At 48.2% G+C, this 22,930-nt stretch overlaps 1 protein-coding gene across 1 annotated transcript in view; it reads right to left on the bottom strand.

Moving 5' to 3' along the window:
• Positions 1 to 18,733, bottom strand: part of SLC18A2 (solute carrier family 18 member A2) — a 31,885-nt gene extending 13,152 nt beyond the window's left edge. The window contains exons 1-9 of the mRNA XM_063102985.1: positions 18,613 to 18,733; positions 16,871 to 17,222; positions 9,571 to 9,629; positions 9,210 to 9,293; positions 8,846 to 8,938; positions 7,996 to 8,085; positions 7,837 to 7,880; positions 7,706 to 7,766; positions 5,515 to 5,610 (exon numbers count right to left, since the gene is read on the bottom strand). Coding sequence (XP_062959055.1) covers positions 5,515 to 5,610; positions 7,706 to 7,766; positions 7,837 to 7,880; positions 7,996 to 8,085; positions 8,846 to 8,938; positions 9,210 to 9,293; positions 9,571 to 9,629; positions 16,871 to 17,222; positions 18,613 to 18,733 — 1,000 coding nt within the window. The remainder of the gene's footprint in view (positions 1 to 5,514; positions 5,611 to 7,705; positions 7,767 to 7,836; positions 7,881 to 7,995; positions 8,086 to 8,845; positions 8,939 to 9,209; positions 9,294 to 9,570; positions 9,630 to 16,870; positions 17,223 to 18,612) is intronic.
• Positions 18,734 to 22,930: the final 4,197 nt, after the last annotated feature.

Genomic DNA, 22,930 nt, shown 5'->3' with positions numbered 1-22,930 from the left:
GCTTTGACCACAGACTTGACCAGCAAACAAGGAAGAACTTGAACTATCAAGAAGCCCACAGAGCCCCAGAACTGATCATGGGAAAGAGTCCCTAGGCTCCTTCCAAGCTTCAGATGACCTGTCCCTGAACAGCTCCAAGGGCTTGGCCTGGAACCACAATGGGGCAATGGCCCCAGTTTGCCCTATCCTAAGGGAGGCTCAGGAGGCTGAGGTCCTCCCATCCCTGAACCCCAGGATATTGGCAATCCATCTTGTCTTCTGGTACCCATCCAGACTGGCCCAGGACATGCCCCAGGTCACAGCTGGCTGAGCAGAATGGGCCCCTGGCTGGCAGGCCAGTGTCCCTTTCCCCTCCCACACTGCATCACTACATCCCATTAAAGAAACTTGGCTGGAAGAACCAGAAGAAAGAATTTGGTTCCATCCTGGACTGGGGCCTGTTCCCTAGGGCCTATTCTTCCCTTTTGGGGTTCGTAGGCCTCACCCTGAACTCTAAGTCCCTAAGCCTCAAGGTATCTAGGAGAGGTCATTTGAACCTGAGGTAAAGAGAGAAAGCCATGGAATGATTCTGTCTCCACCAACCCAAACCCATGGCTTCCCCCACAAGTGGCAGATGAGGAATTTGGGGGACAGTTTGTGAAAGAGTCAGCTGACATATGGATGGGCTGACATCCTTACGTCCCCTAAAAATTATGGCCAGTATTCAACAAGAGCAATCATGTGTCACTCATGCAGCTAGTGAGACTGTTTTGCTCTAAGCTCAAATACTATGGCCTTTCTCCGGAGACGATGGGGCAAGCAGAAAGGCATAATGGCCTCCCTCTTCACACAGGACTGCGGCGAGCTCACAGAAGGCTCCTGAGCAGCAGGAGGCTGGGCTGCAGGGCAGGCACCGGGCCCCAGGGCAGGGCTGCCCACCTCTTGGGGCTGGGTGCTCCGTACTGTGCCACTTCTCACTCAGGCTCAGGGACCCGGGGGGCTCAGGAGCCACGGGCCCCAAGCTCAGAGACCTACGGAAGGTGGAGTGTTTCCCCACACGCTGGAGCTGTCACAGGAAACAGGTATAGAAATTTGATTCTCGTGAAGAAAGACAAGCCTATCTCAGGCCAATGGAAGGCAGAGCCTCAGCGGTGGAGATATGCCGCAAGCTGGTCAGGTGAACATCTGGCGCAGGTAACAAGCCCCGCAGATGATCTGGTGACATCCAGGCAGCCTGTGCTCTGCTATCTGACCGGATGGCCCAGGGCTTCTGACTGACTTTAAAGCCTTTAGAAAGAAAGCCTCAGGCTGTGTCTGGAGAGGATAAGAGCAAAACAGCTTAGGTGCCCTGCACAGGGCCAGGACTCATTCAATTAAGATAAGAAGTCAGTTAAGTGGAGACAGCAGAAACATCAAAAAAGCTTCTCAGCCCAAACACATGCAAAGCAAAGGTAGCAACAGAGGGCCCCTCCTGCAAATGCCTGGAGACCCAGATCACCGCAAGGAGCAGAGAGAAGAGCTAGAAAACAGCTTCTGCGAGTGGCAGCAGTGGGTACTGGCACCCAGACGGGAGAATGTCTTCTCATATGCAAAACTGCCCGTCGCTAACTCAGTGTTAGAAGAAGTCCACGCCTCTGCAAAGCCGGAGCTTGCTCTAGGAACTTTGAAGGTCTTTGGGTTTCCTATTTTGTCTTGACTGCCAGGAATTTCAAAGCTAAATTTTCTGCCTAAGAAATATCCTTACTTTAGCTCCAAGAACTCTTTTACTAAAGAACTCTTGTTATCTGGGGCTTGTTTTGGTTTCTCTTTTATGATATAATTCACACCCTGTAAAATTCCCCCTTTATGGTGTACAGTTTGGTGGCTTTTAGTTTATTCACAAGGTTGTGAAACCACCACCACTATCTGATTCCAGAATATTGTCATCACCTCACAAAGAAACCTCACACCCATTAGCAGTCCCTCCCCATCTACACTCCCCACCACCACCACCAGCCATGTGGGCTTTTTTAAGGATTGTTTGATTAAAGAACATGACGATTCAAAGCAGAACCCAAAGGGACTGGTGGTACTCAGGCCAAGAGAACTGTCATGAAGCAGGCAGAACAGGGAAAAGTCTAAAGCAGGAGGCAGTGTCTGGGAAGACACCCCCAAAGAGAGTTGGCTGCCTGGGGGAAAATAAGGTCACCTGAAGAAAGGTTGGGGGCACTGAAAATGCCAGCTTCATTCAGAACCAGGAGTCTCCTTCTGAAGATAACCATATGCAAGCTGAAAGAACCATAAAAAGAAAATAAATCTCTAGGAAGGATAATAGATAAATTCTTAAAGAAAAAACGTATGTGGGACAGGGAGTAGCCTCCAGGATATCAGACAACATCCTAAAGCTTCAGTCATTAAATAGGAGGGGACAAACACAGGAATGACAAGCAGATCAATGGAACAGAAGAGGGAATTCAGATATAAACCCAAGAAGACAGGGTCATTTAGAGAATGACAGACATGGGAAAAATCAGGTGGACTGCTGGAGAACTGGCCCTGGGACAACGGGCTGGCCACACAGAAAACAAAACCACGCGATCCCTATCGCACACCTGCTACAGAGTAAATTCCATGTAAGTGCAAGATTCTAATGTAAAAAACAAATCATAAATGTATTAGAGGAAAATATGGGTGATTTTTTAAATAATCTTGGCATGGAAAAGGCCTTTCTGAGTTACACTTTTAATGACAGTGACATAAAAGGGACGCCTGATCAATCTGAATAATGACATTTTAAATGTTCTGAGTAGTAAAAAATACCATCCATAAAATCAAAACTCATACAACAAAGTGAGAGAACATTTACAAAACATTTGGTAAAGGATTATTTTTTTAATATACAAAGGACACTTAAAATCAATAAGAAAAGGACAAATGACTCCACAGGAAAAATGGGCAAAGTATATTAATAAGAAATTCCCAGGGAAGAAAATATGCATGGCTAATAAACATATAAAAAGATGCTCAATTTCATTCATAAAAAATTTGTAAAAATAAAGAGACAACCTGTCTTACACATTTAATTGGGAAAGACTGATAATACCATGTTAGTGCAATAGCTACCAAATATTAAAATAATGTTTAGGAGTGTGCCCTACAGATACATTTCCAAACAGAAACAGGAATGCATATAAACCACACTCTGCAGTATGTTTCTAATGGTAAAAATGGAACTAACCCCAGTAGTAAAAATGGTAAAAATGGAACTAATGTTCAACAGTAGGAATGGGTTGAAAATGTATGATATAACCGTAAAATACAACAAAATGCAACCCTTAAAATGAATGATGGGCTTCCTGTTAAACAGGGCAGATTGAATCTATAGGTTTTTCTCCACTTCCACCCCCCAAACTGTATTTAAATTTCCATAAAGGAAAATTCTAGACACACATCCCACCCCCATGCCGCCTAAGGACAGATCAAATGGGCCAGAAGGAATAAAAGGGAGAAGCAAGCAGAGGAAGAATGCTTACGGACACAGCACAGAATACTGGAAGCTTCCACCTGCAAATGGAGAGGCCCACAAGAGCAAAGACTCTTTGTAACTCATAACCCAGAAAGTTCAGGAACTGAAGGCTCAGGTACAGTGAAGGTAAGGCTAAGGACTAAGACCATCAACAGGCAAGAGAGTTGAAAGGCTGTTTTAAGAGCAGTTGGACCCCCGGATCCCCCAGTCCTCACCCAAGCAGGAGACAGTTTCTCTAGAGACACTAAACAAGAATGATTTGGGACCCAGGGACCATGGGCATGAAAACCAAGGGCAACACAAAGGCTGAAATAGGGACTGAATGAAAGTCTTCCTACTGAAGTGGTGAGAGGTTATTTCAATATCAATCTCACAAAAAAATAAAACAGGGTAATACAAAGGGGCTCTTCAAAGTTGAGACAGGATAGCACCAATTTTAAAAACTCAATAGACAGTTTAAGGGTTAGCTCAGTTGGTTAGAGCACGGCCTTGTAGCACCAAGTGTAAGGTGAGGGTAAAGACATTTGCAGATATGCAGGATCTCAGAGAACTCCCCCTGCCGTGCGCCCTCCTTCAGGAAGCTGCTGGGGGATGTGCCCCATCATAACAAGGAAGTAAATGGAGAGAAAGGAACACAGGAAAGAAGGGTTCAGGAAACAGAAGAGAGGCCAGGAACACACCCAGATGAAGGAAGAGGGCCTAGACTGGAGATCTAGGACAGATGTCCACAAACGAGCAAACACACAGAAAGGTCAGGCTTGCCAATATTCTTGGCTGCCTTTGGAGGGACTTTCATCTCTACCCAGGAGTTTGGGGGATATATTCCAAAACAATTCATAGAAAACTAAGAAAATGAAAAGACAAGGCAATGATTAACTCCAGGAAAAACGAGTTTGCAAAAAGAAAGCAAATTAATTACAGTACCACACAGAGCTCAGCTTTGAACACTATTTACACAGTCACAATAACGTCAATGCTGAATACCAAGCTACAAAAAAAATGTAATGCAATTATTTGGGGAGTACAGAAGGTGAGAAAATGTGTGGTGTTGGTTTGCAATTTTCAGGTGGTGCAGTAATGGCATTCAATCCCCATCTCCTATATTAGGAAGCTGGTGGACAACATCAGAAATTGGAAAGTCAAAAACAACAGAAAAAGGAGAGTATCCATATTATTCAGAGACATAAGGATATTAGCAGAAGAAACAAAAGAGTTGAAGGTGATGGAATCTGAGGTGGGGCTTTGGGGATCGGGAAGCATGAGGCAAAGAGCTGTTTTTCATAACAATTCTTTTAATGGTTTGACTTAAAAATTATGTACATGTGTAACTTTGATAAAAATTAAAATTTAATTAATTTTGAAATGTAAATGTACATATTATGATGTGGAAACATGGCCATAATAGAGCATGAAGAAAAAAGAAGAGGTCATACAGTGATGTACATGCAAGATTCTACTTGGGTTGGATTTTTATGTATTTCATACGTATAATGCTAAATACAGAACCATCTGGAAAAAGACACACAGAACTGTTAACAATGGATATCATAGGGACTGGGCTGGGGGAGAGCGAAAGATGAAAATGATATTTTAAAATTTTATTTCCTCCATCAGTGTGCTTTCTTTTTATAATAAGCATGTATTACTTTTCTAAATTAAAAACGCTTTTAAAAATTCATCCTCATAACAACTAAGTTTGTTAGTATCTTTCACATAAATTTTATCATTGTCCACATATACTGTATATAATTAGTCCAATTCAGAAACGTGGAGAGATACTGATTGTATTTTTGCTCTCTCATTTCTGCCCAGATCTGATGCCTCTATATTAATTCTGCATCCATCTGAGATGATTTTAAAAACCCGGAGCCGAAACACCCGAAGGCTGCCCTTGGCAATGACCCCATTAAGAGTCAAACAGCAGCAATCACTTTATCATTCTGGTACTGGCAGCTCCACAGGGCTGCACTGACAGCACCTGCCCTGCGGACAAAAGTACTCACGTCAGAAGAGCCCACCCCAGTCCTTACCCAGCTGCCACTTTCGGGAACACATGGTCTCCATCATCCAGATGGGCAGGGCCGGCTCCAGCATGGCGATGCCCATGTTTGCGAAGCAGATGGAGCCTTCAAGGGAGGAGAAGGGTTAGTGTGCTTCTGCGTCCTCTACCGTTTCCAAACACAGTTAGACCCCAGGTGCCCACAGCTCACGTATCCAGAGCTTTTCCTACTTTCATAAGAAAAAGATAAAGAGCAAGCCAAGGGGACAGCAAGAGTTATGTACTATTATCGTTATTATTATGTCGTTGTTGTTTTAAACAACCAGAATCCCAGAGTCATATAGTTTGGAACTGGAGGGAGCCATAGAGATCATTTGGTTTAACCTCCCAATTTATTAATGAAGAAAGAGAGCTCCAATTTATTACTGAAGTAACTTGCTTGGGGCCACCCAGCAGCCAGGCAACTTCCAGACCACACAGGCTGGGGGCAACCTGAGGCTCTTGCCTCTGTGTTTTATAGTGCAATGAACATGGATATTCCTAATGATGCCCTGAGATGCCAGAAGATCCAAGAAAGATCACAGCACATTCAGTACACGTGTGCTGTTGAGAGATTTTTTTTTAAATCTACTATATATATAGGGTATCTATGCAAATATTCATTATCACTCTATTAATCAGAACCCTTTGTAAATACAGAACCATCTGGAAAAAGACACACAGCACTATCTATCCTCCACCGTTCTGGGAACTTCCTACATTGTGCCCTGTGGAAACTCTAATTTGCTAGAACAAATTGAAAGAACATTGTGCAGTTGTGATGAAGGTGTGCACATAATGAAGAATGATTTTTTTATTCTACGTGACATTTGAAAGCAGAACATATAAATGACTAGACTCCCCCAACACCCAGTTAAGGTTGCCTGGAACTGTCCATAGACTGACAGTGTTGGGTAGATCCTTGTATTTCCTTCCCTGAGTAGGGGCTAGACAGTGAGATTCCAAGTAAGCCTGAGGCAGACGGGGCCCAGGTTGCACAGCCCTGCCCAGACGTGCCCAAGGTTCAGGGAGTCACATCTCTGGGGCCCCATCCCTCACCACATCCTTCTCGTCCTCACTTCAGAGAGCCAGGGCTCTAGGGGGATCTCAGCTCTGGGATGCCTCCTGCATCTTGCAGAGAGGTTCCACTGCATGAATTAGCTTTATATCCCTTTGGCAGGATGGACAGGGTCTAGGCCAGGGTTACAGATGTGCTGGCCAAATCCAGCATAAGAATTAGACAAAACTAGCCTGGGGTTTTGAAAAAGGCTGAATTTAAATACCCTAAGGCAGGGCATGCACCAGGTTTTCCCAGGCACCCCCCAGCCCTACTAGTGTTTGTGAGCCCTGCTTAGACAAATCTAACCCTAACTGGGTCTCATGCCACTCTGCAGGGCTGCCCCAGAGATCAGAACATCAGCACATCTCTGAGCCTGACTCCAAGGGACACTGATGACCTCAGTTCTCAAGCCTAGGTAGCACAAAGCTGGTCCCTCATTAGGCAGCCCCAGGCCTGGCAGGGCAGGCAGCCTCCTGCCACTGGGCCAGTCTTGGGCAACAGTGTCTCGGATGAATGCAGCCCATTACCCTGCCCAAGAGCCACAGAACCCGAGGGCTTTCTTTTAGCCCAGCCAAGCCAAGAACCCAAAGGCACGACCTTTAGCCAAAGCATTTTTCACAGGCCTCCCTGCTGCTCAGCAAGGATGCTCTCTGCAGGAAAAGAGGAGCCCTCTTGGCCTTCTGGGGCTCCACTGTCAGTCTCTATTCATACATGCCAAGGTGAATCAGACTGCCCTCCTAAGACCCCTGCAGTGAGGCCACAGACTCCTTCCAGAAATTTCGAGGCCAAACAATGATGGCCTTTGACACAAACACAGCGAGCAAACTTGGCTCAAAACCAACCTCTGTGGCAGGGCATCCCCATTGCCCCAATAGCTGTGCAGAGCTCTGCCTACACCATTTTGATTTGCCCCAAATGAAAAACAAAAAAGGACCATGGCTGAGTGTCGGAAATCAGTGACAGAAGACAACTTTTCCCTGTGGCTTATAACCTCTTTGCCTTTTGTGTTTTTCTATGGCTCAACATTTCCAGCAGCAAAATGAACAGTGGTCCTGGCCCCCCGCCCCAGCACACAGCCGTCACCGTGCACACCCATGAGTGAGCAGAACCCAGGGAGCCCCACCTGCAGCGATGAGGATGTATGGGTCCTTCAGCAGGGTGGTTAGGGGCGTCCCCTTCTGACTCTGTCAAGCGAAAACAGGGGTTAGAAGAGTCACTGTGGCCACTGCAGGGCCCTCATTCCCAGCTGCTTACCTCTGGCTGCACCCTGGATGGCTGGAGCACAAAGAGCTGAATAGCTATAAGGGGAAAAAAAAGAAAGACAATCCCCTTTCAGAAAGCAGGTGCAGCCCAGAGCATGTGCTGTCAGGGATGTCAAGGTCACAGCCAAGGAGCCCAAGTGGACTCACTCACCTCCATCCAAGAGCACCAAGGCAGCCAGCACCAGGAAGGGGGCTGTCTTCCCCACAAACTCGTACAGCACACTCCCAAAGGGGGGGCCCACTGCAAGGAAGAGAAAGAGAGGCCAGTGCCAGCCCCCAGGAATTGATGCCCCCTCATACTCGAATCATCCATTTGTTTCCTCTGTTTCTCTCTACTTTGTCCCAAAAAAGGTTTGGGGTGGTCACCCTACAGTCTATTTAGTGAGTGTTAAGTTGTCTTGGCAACTTCCTCCAAGTGGCTTTTCACCTGAGAAATGGGCAAAAGCCTATAAAGGTCACCCAAAAAGCAAAGATAGGAGAAAAACAAGATCCAGGTCACAGGGCTGCGCTGCTTCTGTAGCACAGGAAAATGGGTAAACAAGGACTTCATTCCTTGTAAACCAGCACAGATAGGAACTGCAGCCTCCAAAGTGAAGGCCAGGAATATAAAAGACAAAGGTAGATGTTACCTGTCCCCTAGTCTGGGAGGTCAGCCAGAGCAGATGGGGGAGGTACACACGGAAGACCAGAAGGTTCTCTCCAATCTTAACTCACAGAATGTTCGAGAGGAAAGGATGTGGCAGACCACCCTGTTCAATCCTCTGTTTCATATCTGGGCCCAGGGAGGTCTCAAGGCAGGAGAAGCCCAGGTCCTCCCAGCTCAGGTCTTCCTACCATTTTTCAAAGTCTCCATGAAAGTAGGAAATAAAAAGGGGACAGCTGGGGAGTCTGTCGATGTGGACTCAGCCTGCTGTGGCTAGGGTCACTGGGTGAGCACTGCCACTGTCCAATGCCAGACAGGCCCCTGCTACCAGCTGGCCCACACAGTGGCCCCTACCCACCTAAGACCCCCATGGCCAGGCCTCCCAAGGCGATCCCCATGGCATTGCCTCTCTCTTCATCATCTGTGTACACGCTGGCAAGCATGCCCATCCCTGAGCAGGAAGAAAAAAGGTCAGTAGCCAAGCTCTGCAGAACATGAAAAGAATAATCTGTGACTGCCTTCCCTCCCCATCTGACTTGTGACCTTCCCAAACCTGTGAGATGAACTACAACATAAGACCAAGCAGAAACCAAGAGGAAGGCAGGTACCTTCTCCAAGAACTCCCACTCCCACCACCCTGGCTCCCTGAATTAGTCCAGCTAACTGTCCCCACCAGACCAAAGCCCCCACCTGCTCGTCCTGCCCAGGCATGCCACACCTACCAGCCACAGACGAGCAGGAGGAGCCAATGCCCTGCAGCGACCGAGCGATCAGCAGGAAGGCGTAGCTGCTGGAGAAGGCAAACACTGCCGAGAGAAGGAGGCCAGGACCGCACATCAGGGCCGTCCCGACTCGAACCACCGAAGACAGGCACATGTCTGAAGTCCTTACTTAACCCGACGGAGCATTTCCACATCAACCACCTCATGCTTTTTCTCCATGAAGACCTCTATCTATCAACTTCTTTCTGCAATTGTTGCCAATACACAATCCCTCCTCCCAGATTTATTCTTAATTCCCGACTCATGGGCGTCAGAGCCCATCCTGAGACCCACACTCAGAAGGCAAACATCAGACACTTACTAATTGTTGAGACAAACATGATGCAGAATCCCGCAAACATGGGAATTGGATAGCCGATTCTGCAAAACACAAACACAAGGAAAATCCGGTGACTGCAGGGTATTTTTTTAAGGCTTCGTATTGAATCTCTCCTGGTTATCCTTTGGGATTAGGCAGATAAGTGTTTGGTAGACTTTTCTAAAAGTTCATATACTTGGTGCTTCCTACATGACCTTTTTGTGTTTGACTGTCTTGGAACGTGAATACATTTATGGACTGCCACTCTGAACAGAAATTTCTCTGGAATAAATGTTAACACCATATTGGCAAGCAACCCAGAACACATCCAAACTACATAGCCCCTATTTCTGTCATTTTTTCATTCCTTTAATTACAGTCCTTGCTAGAGCTTCCCCTAAGAGACACCTGTAATCAAATGATTCGGGTAAAAGGCCTTCAAGTGATTCAACTGGCATCAGAGACAACTGCACTACGTCTAAGAGGCATTAGGAAGAATGATTTTAAAACCCACCTTCCTGTCGACCCCGATGAGGCCAGCCTACAAAGACAGGTCTCATTTTCTGTGCAAAAATTCAAAATCCAAACTGCTCCACGAGACCACTGCCCACATAGGGCTCTGGCACTGGACCAGCAGGGGTGGTGGGAAGACCCTGGCTTTCCTATACCACATGTCTGGCTGGACGTCCAGTCCTGTCACTTAACCCAGGGGTCTCCTCTCAGCCCCACTGAGAGACCACCACCCACCTCCCAGGACTGGAGGATAGAAAGAAATGTGGATGTCAAACTATCTTCCAGGGTGCCTGGAGCCCAGAAGGTGCTTCAGAAATTTCATTTCCTCCTTCATCCTCTTCCGTCCTTTCCCTCTCTGTTTCTGCTGGATTGAGCAGACCGCCTGGGGGGCAGGAGGAACAGGCAGCTTCCGGCCCCCCTGCTCTCAGAAGGGGCCAATACTGGCTGAGCTACTGCCCTACTGGGTTTTTTTTTACTCCAACCCAGAACAGCCTGGAGCATCTGCAAGCCTCTTCTCTCTCCAGCCCTGGACCCTCGGGAACCTGAAGAGTAACCAAATGAATCCAAGAATGTAGAAGGGCCACACGTCCTCAGCCCCAGGCACAGTCTGGAAGGGGTCTTCTATGCCAGGTGATAATAAAAAATCATAAGCACCACACCTCCATTTAAAGGTTACACTCAACTCACTTATACCACCAGCTCAATGATATGGTAAGAACAGACGATCACTGCCTATTTTACAGGTGAGGAAACTGAAACACAAAAAAGTGACTTGTCAAATGGCATCGGGCTCATTTCACTTGGGCCATTCCCCGTAGACCAGGGCTTTTCCTTGCAAACTTCTACCAACTCCCCGGGTAGCCAAAGGGCGTGTGTGTCTTTAAATGGAATCCTTCCAAAAGTTCTCCTGATCATAGCCATATTTTTTTAAAGCTGTTTCATGTGTATCCAGAAACCAAATACTAAAAACACAAACAGCATCTCAAAATTATGACAGATTCCCAGCCACTCAGTCCCCCTCCTACAAACCCTCCTGTGAACTAAGACAAGCTTGTAACTCACTAAGGGAGCTCCAAACGAATCGCGTGAACCAGGAAAGACACGGGTATTCTGAAGAACATTTCAGATGGCCACCAAATGGCAGCTTTTCTCATCCCAGCCAGCCCTGAGCCGACTGCTCTGTGCTCCTTATTCATGTAGACGAAAGAAACCCAGTATGGGGGTCTTACTGCTGGGTGCTGAGTAAAGTCAAGTCCAGAAAGTTCAGAGAGAATTTGCAGGCAGTTTATTTTCAGCAACTACGGCACTTTTCTGGCAAGAATGGAAAAATGACAATACCGTTCCCAGCTGCCCTGAAATAAACATAGGCTTCTCACCCCTTTCGACATATGTTTGGAATATCTAGTAGCTGAAGTGCCAGTATATAGTGTCAAAGCTGTTGGAATTAGGAGTTTAACTCTTCTTTCACTAGTCCTTCATTTTGGCTGTTTATATGGCTCTAACAAGGAGCCCTTCTGGCCCCAGGGACAACCCTGTAGCCAAATGAGACATCTGTGGTCCCTTCACAGACTGCAGGCTGGAGCATGGGGTGGCTTCAGGACAAAACTAGGTAAAATGTGACAACCCCTGTCTGTGGCTCCCAAACCACCACTATGCCCAGTCTGTAGTCTGACTGGTGGCCACAGTAAGCTGGTAGGACACACTGGGGAGGGCTGGAAGCCACTAAGGCCCCTTCTTACCAGGAGACTTGGGTATTCCCCGTGCCTGCAAGTAGAGAACTAGCATGCAGGGCGGCCTGGGATTCTCACCGCAGTTCCATGAGGCAGCTGGGTTCATGCCTGTTTTTCAGATAGCAACACTGAGGCTCAGGGAAAGTAAGCAACTTGACCCAAATTCAGGGTGACAGGCATACCTTGAGTGTGTCTCACGTGTGCCAGGCCCAGCTGGCATACAGTTTAGCAGGGACACCAGTCACAGGAGCAGCTAGGATGGAGCGTGCACCATTTCAGTGAACACCACAGGGCTGTGAGCCTACAGAGGGTGCTTTTTACCAGTCCAGGTGCTGTGTTTTCTTTAGAAACATTGCAGTTTTGTGGGTTTTAATTCCTTTGGTATTTTAACAAAGCATGTATAGAATAACCCAACGGCAAGGCGGGAAGGAACCACAAAGGCTGGCCAGTCCAGGGAATGGCACGGGCCATGCATTTCTCACTTTCCTAGGTGTAAGCCCTGGTCTGTGACACACAGCTCAAGGAGCCTCTGCCCCCCACGAGAAAGGCTGTCATTCCACTGCCGGTTTCTGCTGATTTCAGAGGAGAATACACCATCCTCCCCTCCCTACCACCCTGATAATGTTGAGGACAGGAGATCCCTCTTCAGAACAGCTGGTTTCTCTGTCCACAGAGAAGCTGAAAAGGTCACTGCTTATTCCTACAAAGCCCACTGCAGACCAACTGGCTGAAGCTAGAGAAAAAAAAATAACCACAGTAGATCGTAGCGATTTCATGCCCTTTGGCTTCCTCCCTGTCGTTCAGATGTTAGCTAAGATTTGTGAGGAAAACGAACTGCTTTTGAATACACCAGGTAACTATGGAAATAAATGAAGCCACTGACGCTGGCTTGATAAAAAGCAGATCACCGAAACAATGACAAGCTAAGGAGGAAGCCAAGAGAGTCGCCCCCAGCAGTGGAGTTAACTCTTTCCCAAACCAGCTGGTTGGTTTGCAATATCTTTTGGTTCTAAAGATGCAACTACTATTTAAACCTTAGGCTAAGCAAGCAAAGACTATGATGCCACATCTTTACCTGATTTGTGAAGAAGAGAAATGGAAAGGTGTTTTCACATTATCTGCCTGGAACACTGCTTTTACGTACATAAATGTCTAAAATTCACTTATTGGACCAAATAATGACAGGTGTCACTAGTATAGTTCCTGCTATCACCTTTTACACACAATAGTAATCATGCAATGAATAGTTCAACTGGAATTATAAAATAAATCACACGAGCCTCCGAGATGGAATTCAAGTCCCCCAAGCATCCTCAGGCTTTGGAGAGTGTGTTATTGAATATGTGATCACTACACACGCCAAAACCAAAGGTCCTTTGATCCTTATCTGGTCACACATGTTCAGTAAAAGTATAGTACCTGAACAGTAAATAAAAGGAAAAACTTGTATTGCCAGCCAAATGAACACTTAAAAGTTTCCCAAGAATTGTTATTTTGTATTTTCAGCGTTTGGCATGAGTTCTTATCCAGTTTTAAAACAGCAGACAGGCAACCTATCTTTCCTGTATCCTTACCCACAAAAAGCCACTCAGATGGCACCAACCTGACCATGAATACAGAAGTCTTGGTTGTGACCTGAGTGATGTAGGGTGTCTCCTTCCAGAGTGGGTCCCCCTTAGATTAAGACAAGAGGCTTTAGAAAGGACTGACTGACCAGCCTGCTTTCAGGCAGCTTCCCCCACATGCCTTTGGAAATGTACACAGCTGGATCAGCTCACATCAGCAGGGGCTGGTAAAAAGAGTGTATTTTTCCAGGGCCCGGTGGGGAGGGTCCATGTCCCCCCAAATCAGGCTGATTTTTTATAAACTCCCTGCCCATTAATTAAAAAATAGCAATCAACAACTCACTCTTTGGGCTTTTACCAGTTCAGCCTGGTACAACCAGGAAGGGCCCAGCTAGATACAAGAAAGACAGATTTTGCTCTGCATTCTTTATTTTTAGTAGCTAAAAGTACAAACTGTATGGTAGTAAATAGGTAGAAAGAATAGAAAGGGGGCAAGAAGAGAGCCTCGAAACCATGACAGTCTGGAGACCTGGCTGCAGCCTTGCCGCTAACCAGGGCAAATATTTTCTCCTGTTGAGCTGCCAACTCCTGTGCCTGTAAAATACGAGGATTGGCTCAAAAGCTTTTGGTAAAGTCTCTGCAAACTCTGATGTTCCATGTTTTTATCTACTATTTAATCAGAAGTATAATAACCAACTTTAAAGTGCTATTTAAGCACACTTGCTTACAACACTGAAACCGTGAGTCATATATGATGTTTTTAAGTACTCTTTAATCAGAAACATATTAATCAACTTTAAAATGCTGTTTTAAACACACTTCTTTACAACGCTGAATACGTGAGTCATACATCTTGTTGGTAAATGAGGATGTGATTGGCACAAATTACATCAAAAGCCTATTTGCAATGGCTCACAAGGGAAGACTGTAGAGGCACATTTGTCCCTTCTCAGCTACTGTTTCCATCTGAACTATGGGGGAAGCAGAGTCTTGGGGTGCCCAGAAGAGCTGCAATTCCCCAAGTTCATATCTACCAGGCTTGGAAGATATTAGAAAAATTACGGATCATGTTCATGCTGAAGGGACAACAGAGTTCACACCATTATTTTGCCTACATCAATACTAGAGCGTAGCATTTCCACACTACCAGGTAGCACTAGAAGATGAAGACCATTTTTAAATTTGCTGGGTAGCTGGGGAACCAGTTGGAGATTAAAATTTTGCTAAGCGGATTACTCAACATAAGAATAGATGAAATTTTAGAAGTTATAAAACAAAATTAGGTTTCTCTGAGAAGACAATTTTTTTGGCACCCCAAACATGAGCCTTCGGTAGCCACAACCTTGGAGCATTTGGTGTATTTAATGGGAGAGTTCTCACTGGTTTTAAACAAGCTTTTTCCCTGTGGCCTAAGCAAAGCATTAAAAACAAGGATGAGATTTTTAAAAAAGCTTTTCATTTGCTATTTGCATTTGGGAAATTGGAATACTCACCTCATTTCAGCCAAGTTTCTAAGTATTGTCGTACACTGTACAGCTAGTAACATTCCCGCCCCAGTGACTGGCAAGGCATTATTACCATAATGTCCTCAATTTTCACATACAGTATTTGAGCTGTTTGCTTTCTCAGAATACAAAACCCTGAGCCATTTTCTGTAATTATACCAGATGCATTTTAAGAAGCACTCTTAGTCTTGAAAAAAGAAAGAAAACAATCCTGCAACTACTGAGGTCTGTTTGGTTTTCCGCTAGAGAATAGAGGAGCCGCCAAATGTCACCTTGATAATGGTGCTTCTTGGTGGGCTCACAATAAGCCATCGCTAGGTTAATTTGCTTAGCACATTTTATGTAGCTGCCTTATAATATTGCTCTGCACAAACTAGAGGTATAGATGTGGCTTGGGACTGTTAAAATTGATTCAATGGCACTACTCAATCCAGAAAATGAAACTGCAGAAGTTGAAAATGTGCTCCTGTCCGGCTCACTGTGGGTACACCAGCAGCAAGCCCCATGTGTCCCAGGACAGCTGTGCTGGGGAAATGCCAGATCTGCCAAACCCTCTCTGAGCCCCTCCAACACCCCAGGCCTCCTCACCTCATCAACCTCCCACCCCAGCGGGCTCGCTCTCAGAAGAGCCCCATGCTTGTTTTAATGCTCTGCTGCTGCTATCTTGAAATGCTTCACACTATTTGCACAAGGGACCCACATTTGCATTTTGCACTGGGCTCCACAAATTATGTAGCCTGTCCTGCCCCTCCTTCCCACACCAAAACTGAGGTAATGTAAAGACCTCCCTGCTCCCAGCCTACCCAGGATGCTGGGCTGACCTGCTTAAAATAGTGCTGGGCTCACTGACTCTTCAATCTGGCTTGGGAATCTCTCCTGGCTCCCAACTGCCCCACTCCTCTCGGCCCTAGCTAGCCCTTGGGGCCTCTCACGGCAGGCCCAGCCCTGGTCTCCTTGGTTCACCCCTCCCCCCCACATTGTCTTTCTTTGTCTCTAGTCTTTGTCTTCGTTCCTCCTTCTGGGCCTGGGCTGCAGGCAGTACTCTGGCACTCCCCCCTGTACCAGTTTTGCATTTCTGCCTGTGATGCTACACACCAGCACACAAGGCTGCCACCCCCTCTCACTCAACTGTGCCAGCTCCTGTGCCTTCGGGGACTGTCTCCTCCCCTCAGTTGCAAGCTCCTTGTCCTGCGCTCTGAGCCCCCACGTACCTGGCAGAACTGGGCCATCTCAGCTGCAGAAGAACAAATACTTGCTGCATGGTCACCAACAATGGAGAAGGGAACAATTATTTCAAATAAAGCAGATCCAAAAACAGAACATCCAGATTAATCTAGAGCTGGTTTGGGCAGCTTAGATTATACAGACAATAGCCTCAGTTCTCTTCCCTGTGTGCATGTGGACGCAGCAAAGTAGCCAGCAGAAGGGAAGGAACATAGTCCATGGCCTCCGCATCAGCTACAAGCTTCATCCACGCAGCAGAAGCACGATCTTTCCCCACATTCCCCACCTGGGCATCTACAAGAGCCTTGCCTGTGCCAGCTGTAAAAGAAAGCACCAGGCTTTCTACAAGGAAGTGCATGACCAGAGGTGAAAGACAAGAGAAAGCCACGGAGCACTAAAACCTGACCACGGCTATGGTGGCTGCGGGGTTCTTGCTGCCCAAGGGCGATTCTGACAAATGTACTCATATGAAACCTGGCATTTAGACAGAAACAAAGTTCTTCCACCTGGGGAGGTCCTCTTTATTCTGTCTTCTTTGATATTTCCTTACTTTTTGAGCAACAGATGGGAGAAGGGAAAGGTGGAACAAATAGAAAATGATGATTAGCCAAGGACAGGGACATAAGGGGAAGGAGACTGGGTTATCCCCAGCTCACCCACCACTGATTCACCAGATTCTAAGTGAAAAATAAGCAGAATTCCAAGAGGCAGATGAGCTTGGAATGACATAAATATAAAACCCTTTGACCAAAATAATATAACCTACCTATTGGTCAACAGTCCTACGAAAGGGTTGGTGAGGAGCTGGACGGTGGCTTTGGAAGCAAACAATAGGCCAACTTGCACATTTTCATTCAGGAGGTCTTTGTCTTCACTGGGACAGTCGGAAGAGGTAGTGGACGTGTTGGTCACCACATGCTGTGTGGTGGCCTTACGCAGCTGCCCTCCCTGAAGGTCTCCGGTGGTGTTCCCGGTGAACATGGTAGAGTTGTCATAATAGGAGAAGATGCTCTGGAAGCTGCCTGCAGTGGAGGTTGTGAGCACCGGCCTGGCAGTCTGGATTTCTGTAGCATTTTTCTCATGCTTAATGCTGTACAAGTAACTTGGGATGATGGGGACTGGGGACAAGAAGGGAATAGCAAGGTAGTGATCACACTGAAACTCTCTCCAGGACAAATACCAGCAAAACTATGGTCACATCAAATGCCAAACAAGGTCGAGAGGTGTCATGTCTTCCCTAGGAATGGGACCCCTGTGCCAAACGCCTGCACCTACATTGGAACAATTTCTCATTGCTTAGTTCCCTAAGGAGAACCAAACCCCGCAAGGCTCTGAGAGTTCCATCTGCTCTCAGGGGCAGCTGCTGTGCTGAACTGACTGGCCCCAGAGGTTTTGTCATTTGTGGGATTTCTCATTACAGCGTTCCTTCACAGGAATATTTCAGTAAAGCAGAATGTGGCCTGAAAGCAAGTCAGTCCTGACCCGGGGTCAGCTGGTGCTTCTCAGAACGAGAGACTCAAAAGACTTCTAAATGAAGAATCAAGGAAACAGAAATCTATATTTCATTACATGTCTTAGAAAAAAACAAGCCTGCAGGAAGCAATAATTTGGAAAGTCTGCAACAGGCCCACTTCATCTTTTTATTATGTGAGTGGGAATCTGCAATTTTTCATACAACTTATAAGATATAAGAATTCCTAAGACTTCCATAAAGGAAAAGCAAAACTGAGGAATATACGAGAAGCTCGGGCAGGTGTGTAACAATAGAGCCCTCAAGCCCAAGGAGCATTGAGGCCCTTGTTACCAAACCCCGATGAGCCTCACCGCTCTGATACTCCTTGAGAAAACCTGATTACTGGATGCTCTAAAAGCTGTCATGAGAGACCTGTAAATGGAGAGAAGGGAAATAACCCGCCACTGAGAGTCTAAATGAAAAATGATTTTTTATTCATTAAAAATTAGGATTTTTAAAGCAAAAGCATGTCAAATACGTTTCTGTTAATGGGGTTAATTAAGAGACCTGGATTTCAATTATTTAGTTTTTCAAAAATCTACTAGACGAAAAAAGCTAAAACCAACATTATTCAGATTGCTCTTGAAATGGGTCCTGAAGTGTCTCCCTCTCCATTCACTGATACACTCTACCTAAATGTCACTTCCTTTTTGGGAGAGGGTTATTATTAACCCATCTTTTCGGGGAGGATAATAATTACTCTAACATATTATTTTGAACTCTGAGAATTGCTCCCCTTTAATAGAAATCTTTCTCATCGCGGTGAAAGTGGGCAAGGGGAAGCAGGATATTATCAAGAGGAAACATAAGTTCTGGGTCTTATCGGATGTCACAGTTTTTGACTTTTGACCACCAGGAAAGCGAAGCCACGATCACGGCTCCTCCCAGCCCGGGGAGCAGCAGTCTGGAGGGCTGTGTTTTTTGCAGAGCGCGCTTGGGTAAGTGGGGCGCCCGGGGAAGGGGTGGCGGGGAGGGGACGCCCAGGCCGTACGCACCCACGACGGTGAGCAGCATGTTGTCCAGCAGCAGCGCGAGGAACACGATGAACAGGATGAGCTTCCTCGAGTGGCGGCTCTCCTGCAGCCAGCGGAGCAGCGCCAGCTCGCTCAGGGCCATGGCTCCGGGGCTCGGCTGCGGGCGCGGGGCGCGGTGAGGGGCCATGGCGGCCGGGGACCCCGGCATCCCCCGCCCCCCAGCGGCTCGCGCTCACCCTTCGCCCGGCCAGGGAGCCGCGCGCACGGGCGGCCCGGGACAGCGCGGGGCGCCCCGGCCAACGCTCACCTGCCCCGCGCGCGTCCCCACCAGCGCCCGCCAGCGCCGTCGGGGGCCCTCCCCGGGGCGCCGCCCCGCTCCCCGCCGCCCCCGAGGGGAGCCACCTCTCCGAGCGCGCGCTGGGAAAGCGCCTCGGGCCCCGCGACCCGGCTCCCCGGGGTCTCCGGAACCCAGAGCGCGGCGCTTCGGGAGGCTCCCCGGTCCTCCCCGGCCCCGCTCTCCTCCGGCGCCGTGCCCCGCGGGCAGGGAGCAGAGACGACGTTACCTCGAGGTCGCCTGCGGCTGCCCGCCGGGATGCTCCGCGCCCGCGCCACCGCACGGGCAGCTGTGGGCTCCGTCGGTCGGTCCGGGCGGCTCCGGGTCGCAGTCTCCGCCCCCGCGCCCGGCCGCCGCCGCTCAGTTTACCCGGCCTGGCTCTGACGTCACGGCCGGGGCGGGGGGCGGGGGCGCCGTCGCTGCCCGGGAGGTGCCTCCCCGTGCCCGCCTCGGCCGCGCCTCCGCCCCGGCCCAGACCCCGCGCAGACCTCGCCGGCCCCTGCGGGGCGCAGAGGGGGGGTCCCGGGAGGAAGGGTCAGGGGCCAAGGTGAGGAGGCAGGGACCAGTGCTTTCTTCCGCTCCCAAGTCGTGGCCGGAGGTGCTTTGAACAAGTCGTTTGGCTCTTTGCGACTCAGTGTCCGCGAAATGGGCCGTGAGAACCTGAAGGAAAGCAGGGGGTGAGTGCGCCAGGGTCACAGGTGTTGGGCGCCGGGGACAGACTTCTCCGTCCTGGGGAAGCCGGCCTGTGCACCCCGCCGTCCCCACCCTCTGCCCGCCCTGAGGCCTGAGGCAGAGTGCGCTCGGAGTCTTCCTGCCTCGGACACCTTCGAGCTGGTGACAGAGAAACTGGGAGAAAGGGGACACCTCTCTGTTTCACCCCACAGTGGGTATGGAGAAGAGATGAGGGACCCAGGCCCTGAGTCCAGGTCTCGGAAACTGGGAGCAGTGGGCTGTGCCCCTGGGGCCACCAAGAGCACCTGGCCCTGGGCAGGGCACACTGGACACTAGGTGTGTGCCTGGCGCCTTAGAGAAAGGGTTCAGGGGGCAGCTGCCCTGGCGCTGCGTGCTGCCCTCTCCCTGTCCTCCACGCTGCGCCCTGGGGGTCCGGCTGAGAGACGGCTGAGAGAGGCAGCGTGCCTGTAGGTGGCTCGTCCCCAGCTGTTACCCTCACTACCAAGGTAACAGTCCGCCCTTGATTGCCGCGTCCCTTTTATGAACAAAGGAGAAACAATGTCCTCTGACATCGCTAGAGCTTTGGAGGCCCTTTTAGAGAGCCAGAGGAACGGGAGCTGTTTTCTTGGAAAGCCACTTAGAATAAATGTTATGCTGTCGCCGTCTCTTGGCAGAAGAGTCTGACCTCTTTTTGTAAGCGTTCGCTGCTTGTTAGCAGGAGACTGACGTGCGGCCGTCCCCACTCTCTACACCCCTTTACTTCCTCCCGGAGACCCCCTGCGCTTGTCACTGCTGCCCGTGACTGTGAGAAAAGACGGTTGAATAGGTAAGTAGGTCAGTAGCACGGGTCTCCGGGATGTCCCAGGATGTCTGCAACTTAAATATTAAACAGAGAAGAGAGAAGAAAGGCCACTCAGGAGGAGAGAGCAGGTGGCAGAGAGCTGCTTAAGATGGCAGTGAAGGGCATCTCGTTCGTGGAGTGCCCCAAAGTGCTTGCTCTGGAGTTTCAGAACCCAAAGACGCAGGCCCTACCTCAGGGACCGTGGGGACAGAGGTGTTACAGTTAAGGGCTCTTGTCAGGATGCCTGGGTCCCAGTCTGCTACTTCCTTGATTGGTGACCTTGAGCAGGCTACGTATACACTCCGTGCCTTGGTTTCCCCTTCTCTGAAATGGGGACACTAATTGGACCTGCTGCCTAGTGGTGGTGAGAATTACCTGGGAACGCGTGGCAGCCCTTCGCAGGTGCCCAGCGCAAAGGGAGAGCTCAGTGAGTGTCGGCCACTGACAAGGGCGGTGATGTTTGTGGAAGGCTGACTAGGTGCTGGGCACGCTGGTTGATGCTGGGGAGACAGCAATGACCCAAACAAACAAAATCCCTGCCCTCGGGGTGCTTGCGTTCTGGTAGCAACAGGAAGCCACACCCAACCCCAGCCTAGCCAGCCAGAGGAGGATGTCTCCAGAGAAAATACCAGTCCCTGGGCTCCCTCCTCCCGACGTCTGCCACCACCCCAGAGCACCGTGGCCTACAACAGGGACTTCAAGTTTATTGTTGACACCCCACCTCCTGAAAGAATTTTTTTTAATTTATATGCTTTACACATTGTTAAGTTGACATCTAAAATGGCTTTTTTAGGCATAAATTTAAATAGTTTGGGGTATATTGCACATACTGATCTTTACTACATTATGTCTCTTTTAAATGTACCCGATGGGACTAAATACTATAAAAATGCAAAACCATCATATTATACTTAAAAATATAAAACAAGTTTCTCTTTCACAGTCAAAAAATTTACATGTGTTCTTTACAGCTTCGAGGGATGTTTTCATTCCACTTCCAGCAGAATTTTATCCTACTGGAATGTTTTTATCATTTAAATTTTTTATTCATCACCTTATCTACTGTGTAAACTGCAACAAATATATGAACACACATTAACTTTTTAAATTTTTCTTATAGCCAGAACTTAAGGCTGCAAGTTTCAAAATTCTCTTTAGGATAGTGTGATTATAACAATTACTCATGGTATATAAATGATAAAGGCATCAGACATATAATATGAATTTTGATAAGTAATTATTAAACATTAAAAGGAAAATCGTATTAGAAGCACATCACTTAATGAGGTGCATGGGGAGAGGATTTTTGCAGCCTTGATTAAAAAGACACCAGTATTGTCTGTTTCTTTGGTGCCTGGGATGTTTTTATGCCTCAGGACACTGTAAGAGGTCAGACTCAGGGTGGCTGAGAGGTGACTTTTCATTCACAGAGAGACTCTTTCATCCTCGTGTGTTGCAAGGGGAGGTGATAAAGTAGCATCCTCGTATGTCCACCCAGCTCCATCTCAGCCACATCCACTTTAAAACAGAGGACATGGAAATTGAGGGTCTCCAATGGCTTGGGAAAGCTTCACATACATTCCAGGCTGAAGAGCCCAGCGTGCAAAGGCCATCCTAGCCTGGGCCTTCAGGCCTTTTCGGTCTCTCCTTACACCACTCAGCCCCTACTTCCCCTCCAGCCACACTGGTTCCCCAGTGTTTCTCTGCCTCAAGGCCTTTGCACATTCTTTTCCCTCTTCCCGGAAGCTCTTCCCCTTCCTTTCCTAGTTATCTCCTCATTCCAGACCTAACAGCACTGCCTGGGGGAAGCCATCCTTTTGTGGACCCCCCCCCAATATCAGACAGGTTCCCCTCTTGTAAGTCTTCATGAAAGCATTACTGCCTGTGGAATACGTCTCTCCATGAGGAATGATACTCCCAAAGGTGTGATTAATTACCGGTCTCCCCAGGTGTCAGGGCTGGGGTTATTTTTTTTGCTCACGTGTCACTGCTGTTCCAAACCCGTCAATGCTCAGCAAACACCTGCAAAAGGGTGTGCATGGAAGTCGGGGTGCCCTCCCTCTGCAGAGCCCTGGGAGCCAGAGAGAGAAGTGCGCTTGCAGGAAGGAGCTCATGTTCCTGTCTCTCTCCCCCACAGGAGGCCACTCCTTCAGGACCAGGCTTCCAGGAGGCTGCCTGGTGAACACACCTATTTGTCCTCCCTGGAAACCCAACTGGTAGCTCAGCCAACCAGCCCCCTGCCTCCACCCACCTGCTCCTTCTCAGACCTTAGGTACTGGGAAGATGCAAAGGTACCACCACGGTTGGCTTTTTCATTAAATTTCAATATTTAGGAATGATAAGGCATGTAGCCACTGGGGGCATAGCAGCTCTTTCAAACAGGCACTATTCGAGATAAACTAACATGAGTCTAAGCTATAGATAGCATCCCAGCTGGTCACTTTTACAAGTTATATGACCTTGGGCATGCCACTTAAGCTTTAAGTGCCTCG

Source organism: Cynocephalus volans, chromosome 7, assembly GCF_027409185.1.
Source record: "Cynocephalus volans isolate mCynVol1 chromosome 7, mCynVol1.pri, whole genome shotgun sequence".
NCBI classification, from domain to species: Eukaryota; Metazoa; Chordata; class Mammalia; order Dermoptera; family Cynocephalidae; genus Cynocephalus; species Cynocephalus volans.
This window is presented reverse-complemented; position numbering and strand designations above follow the sequence as displayed.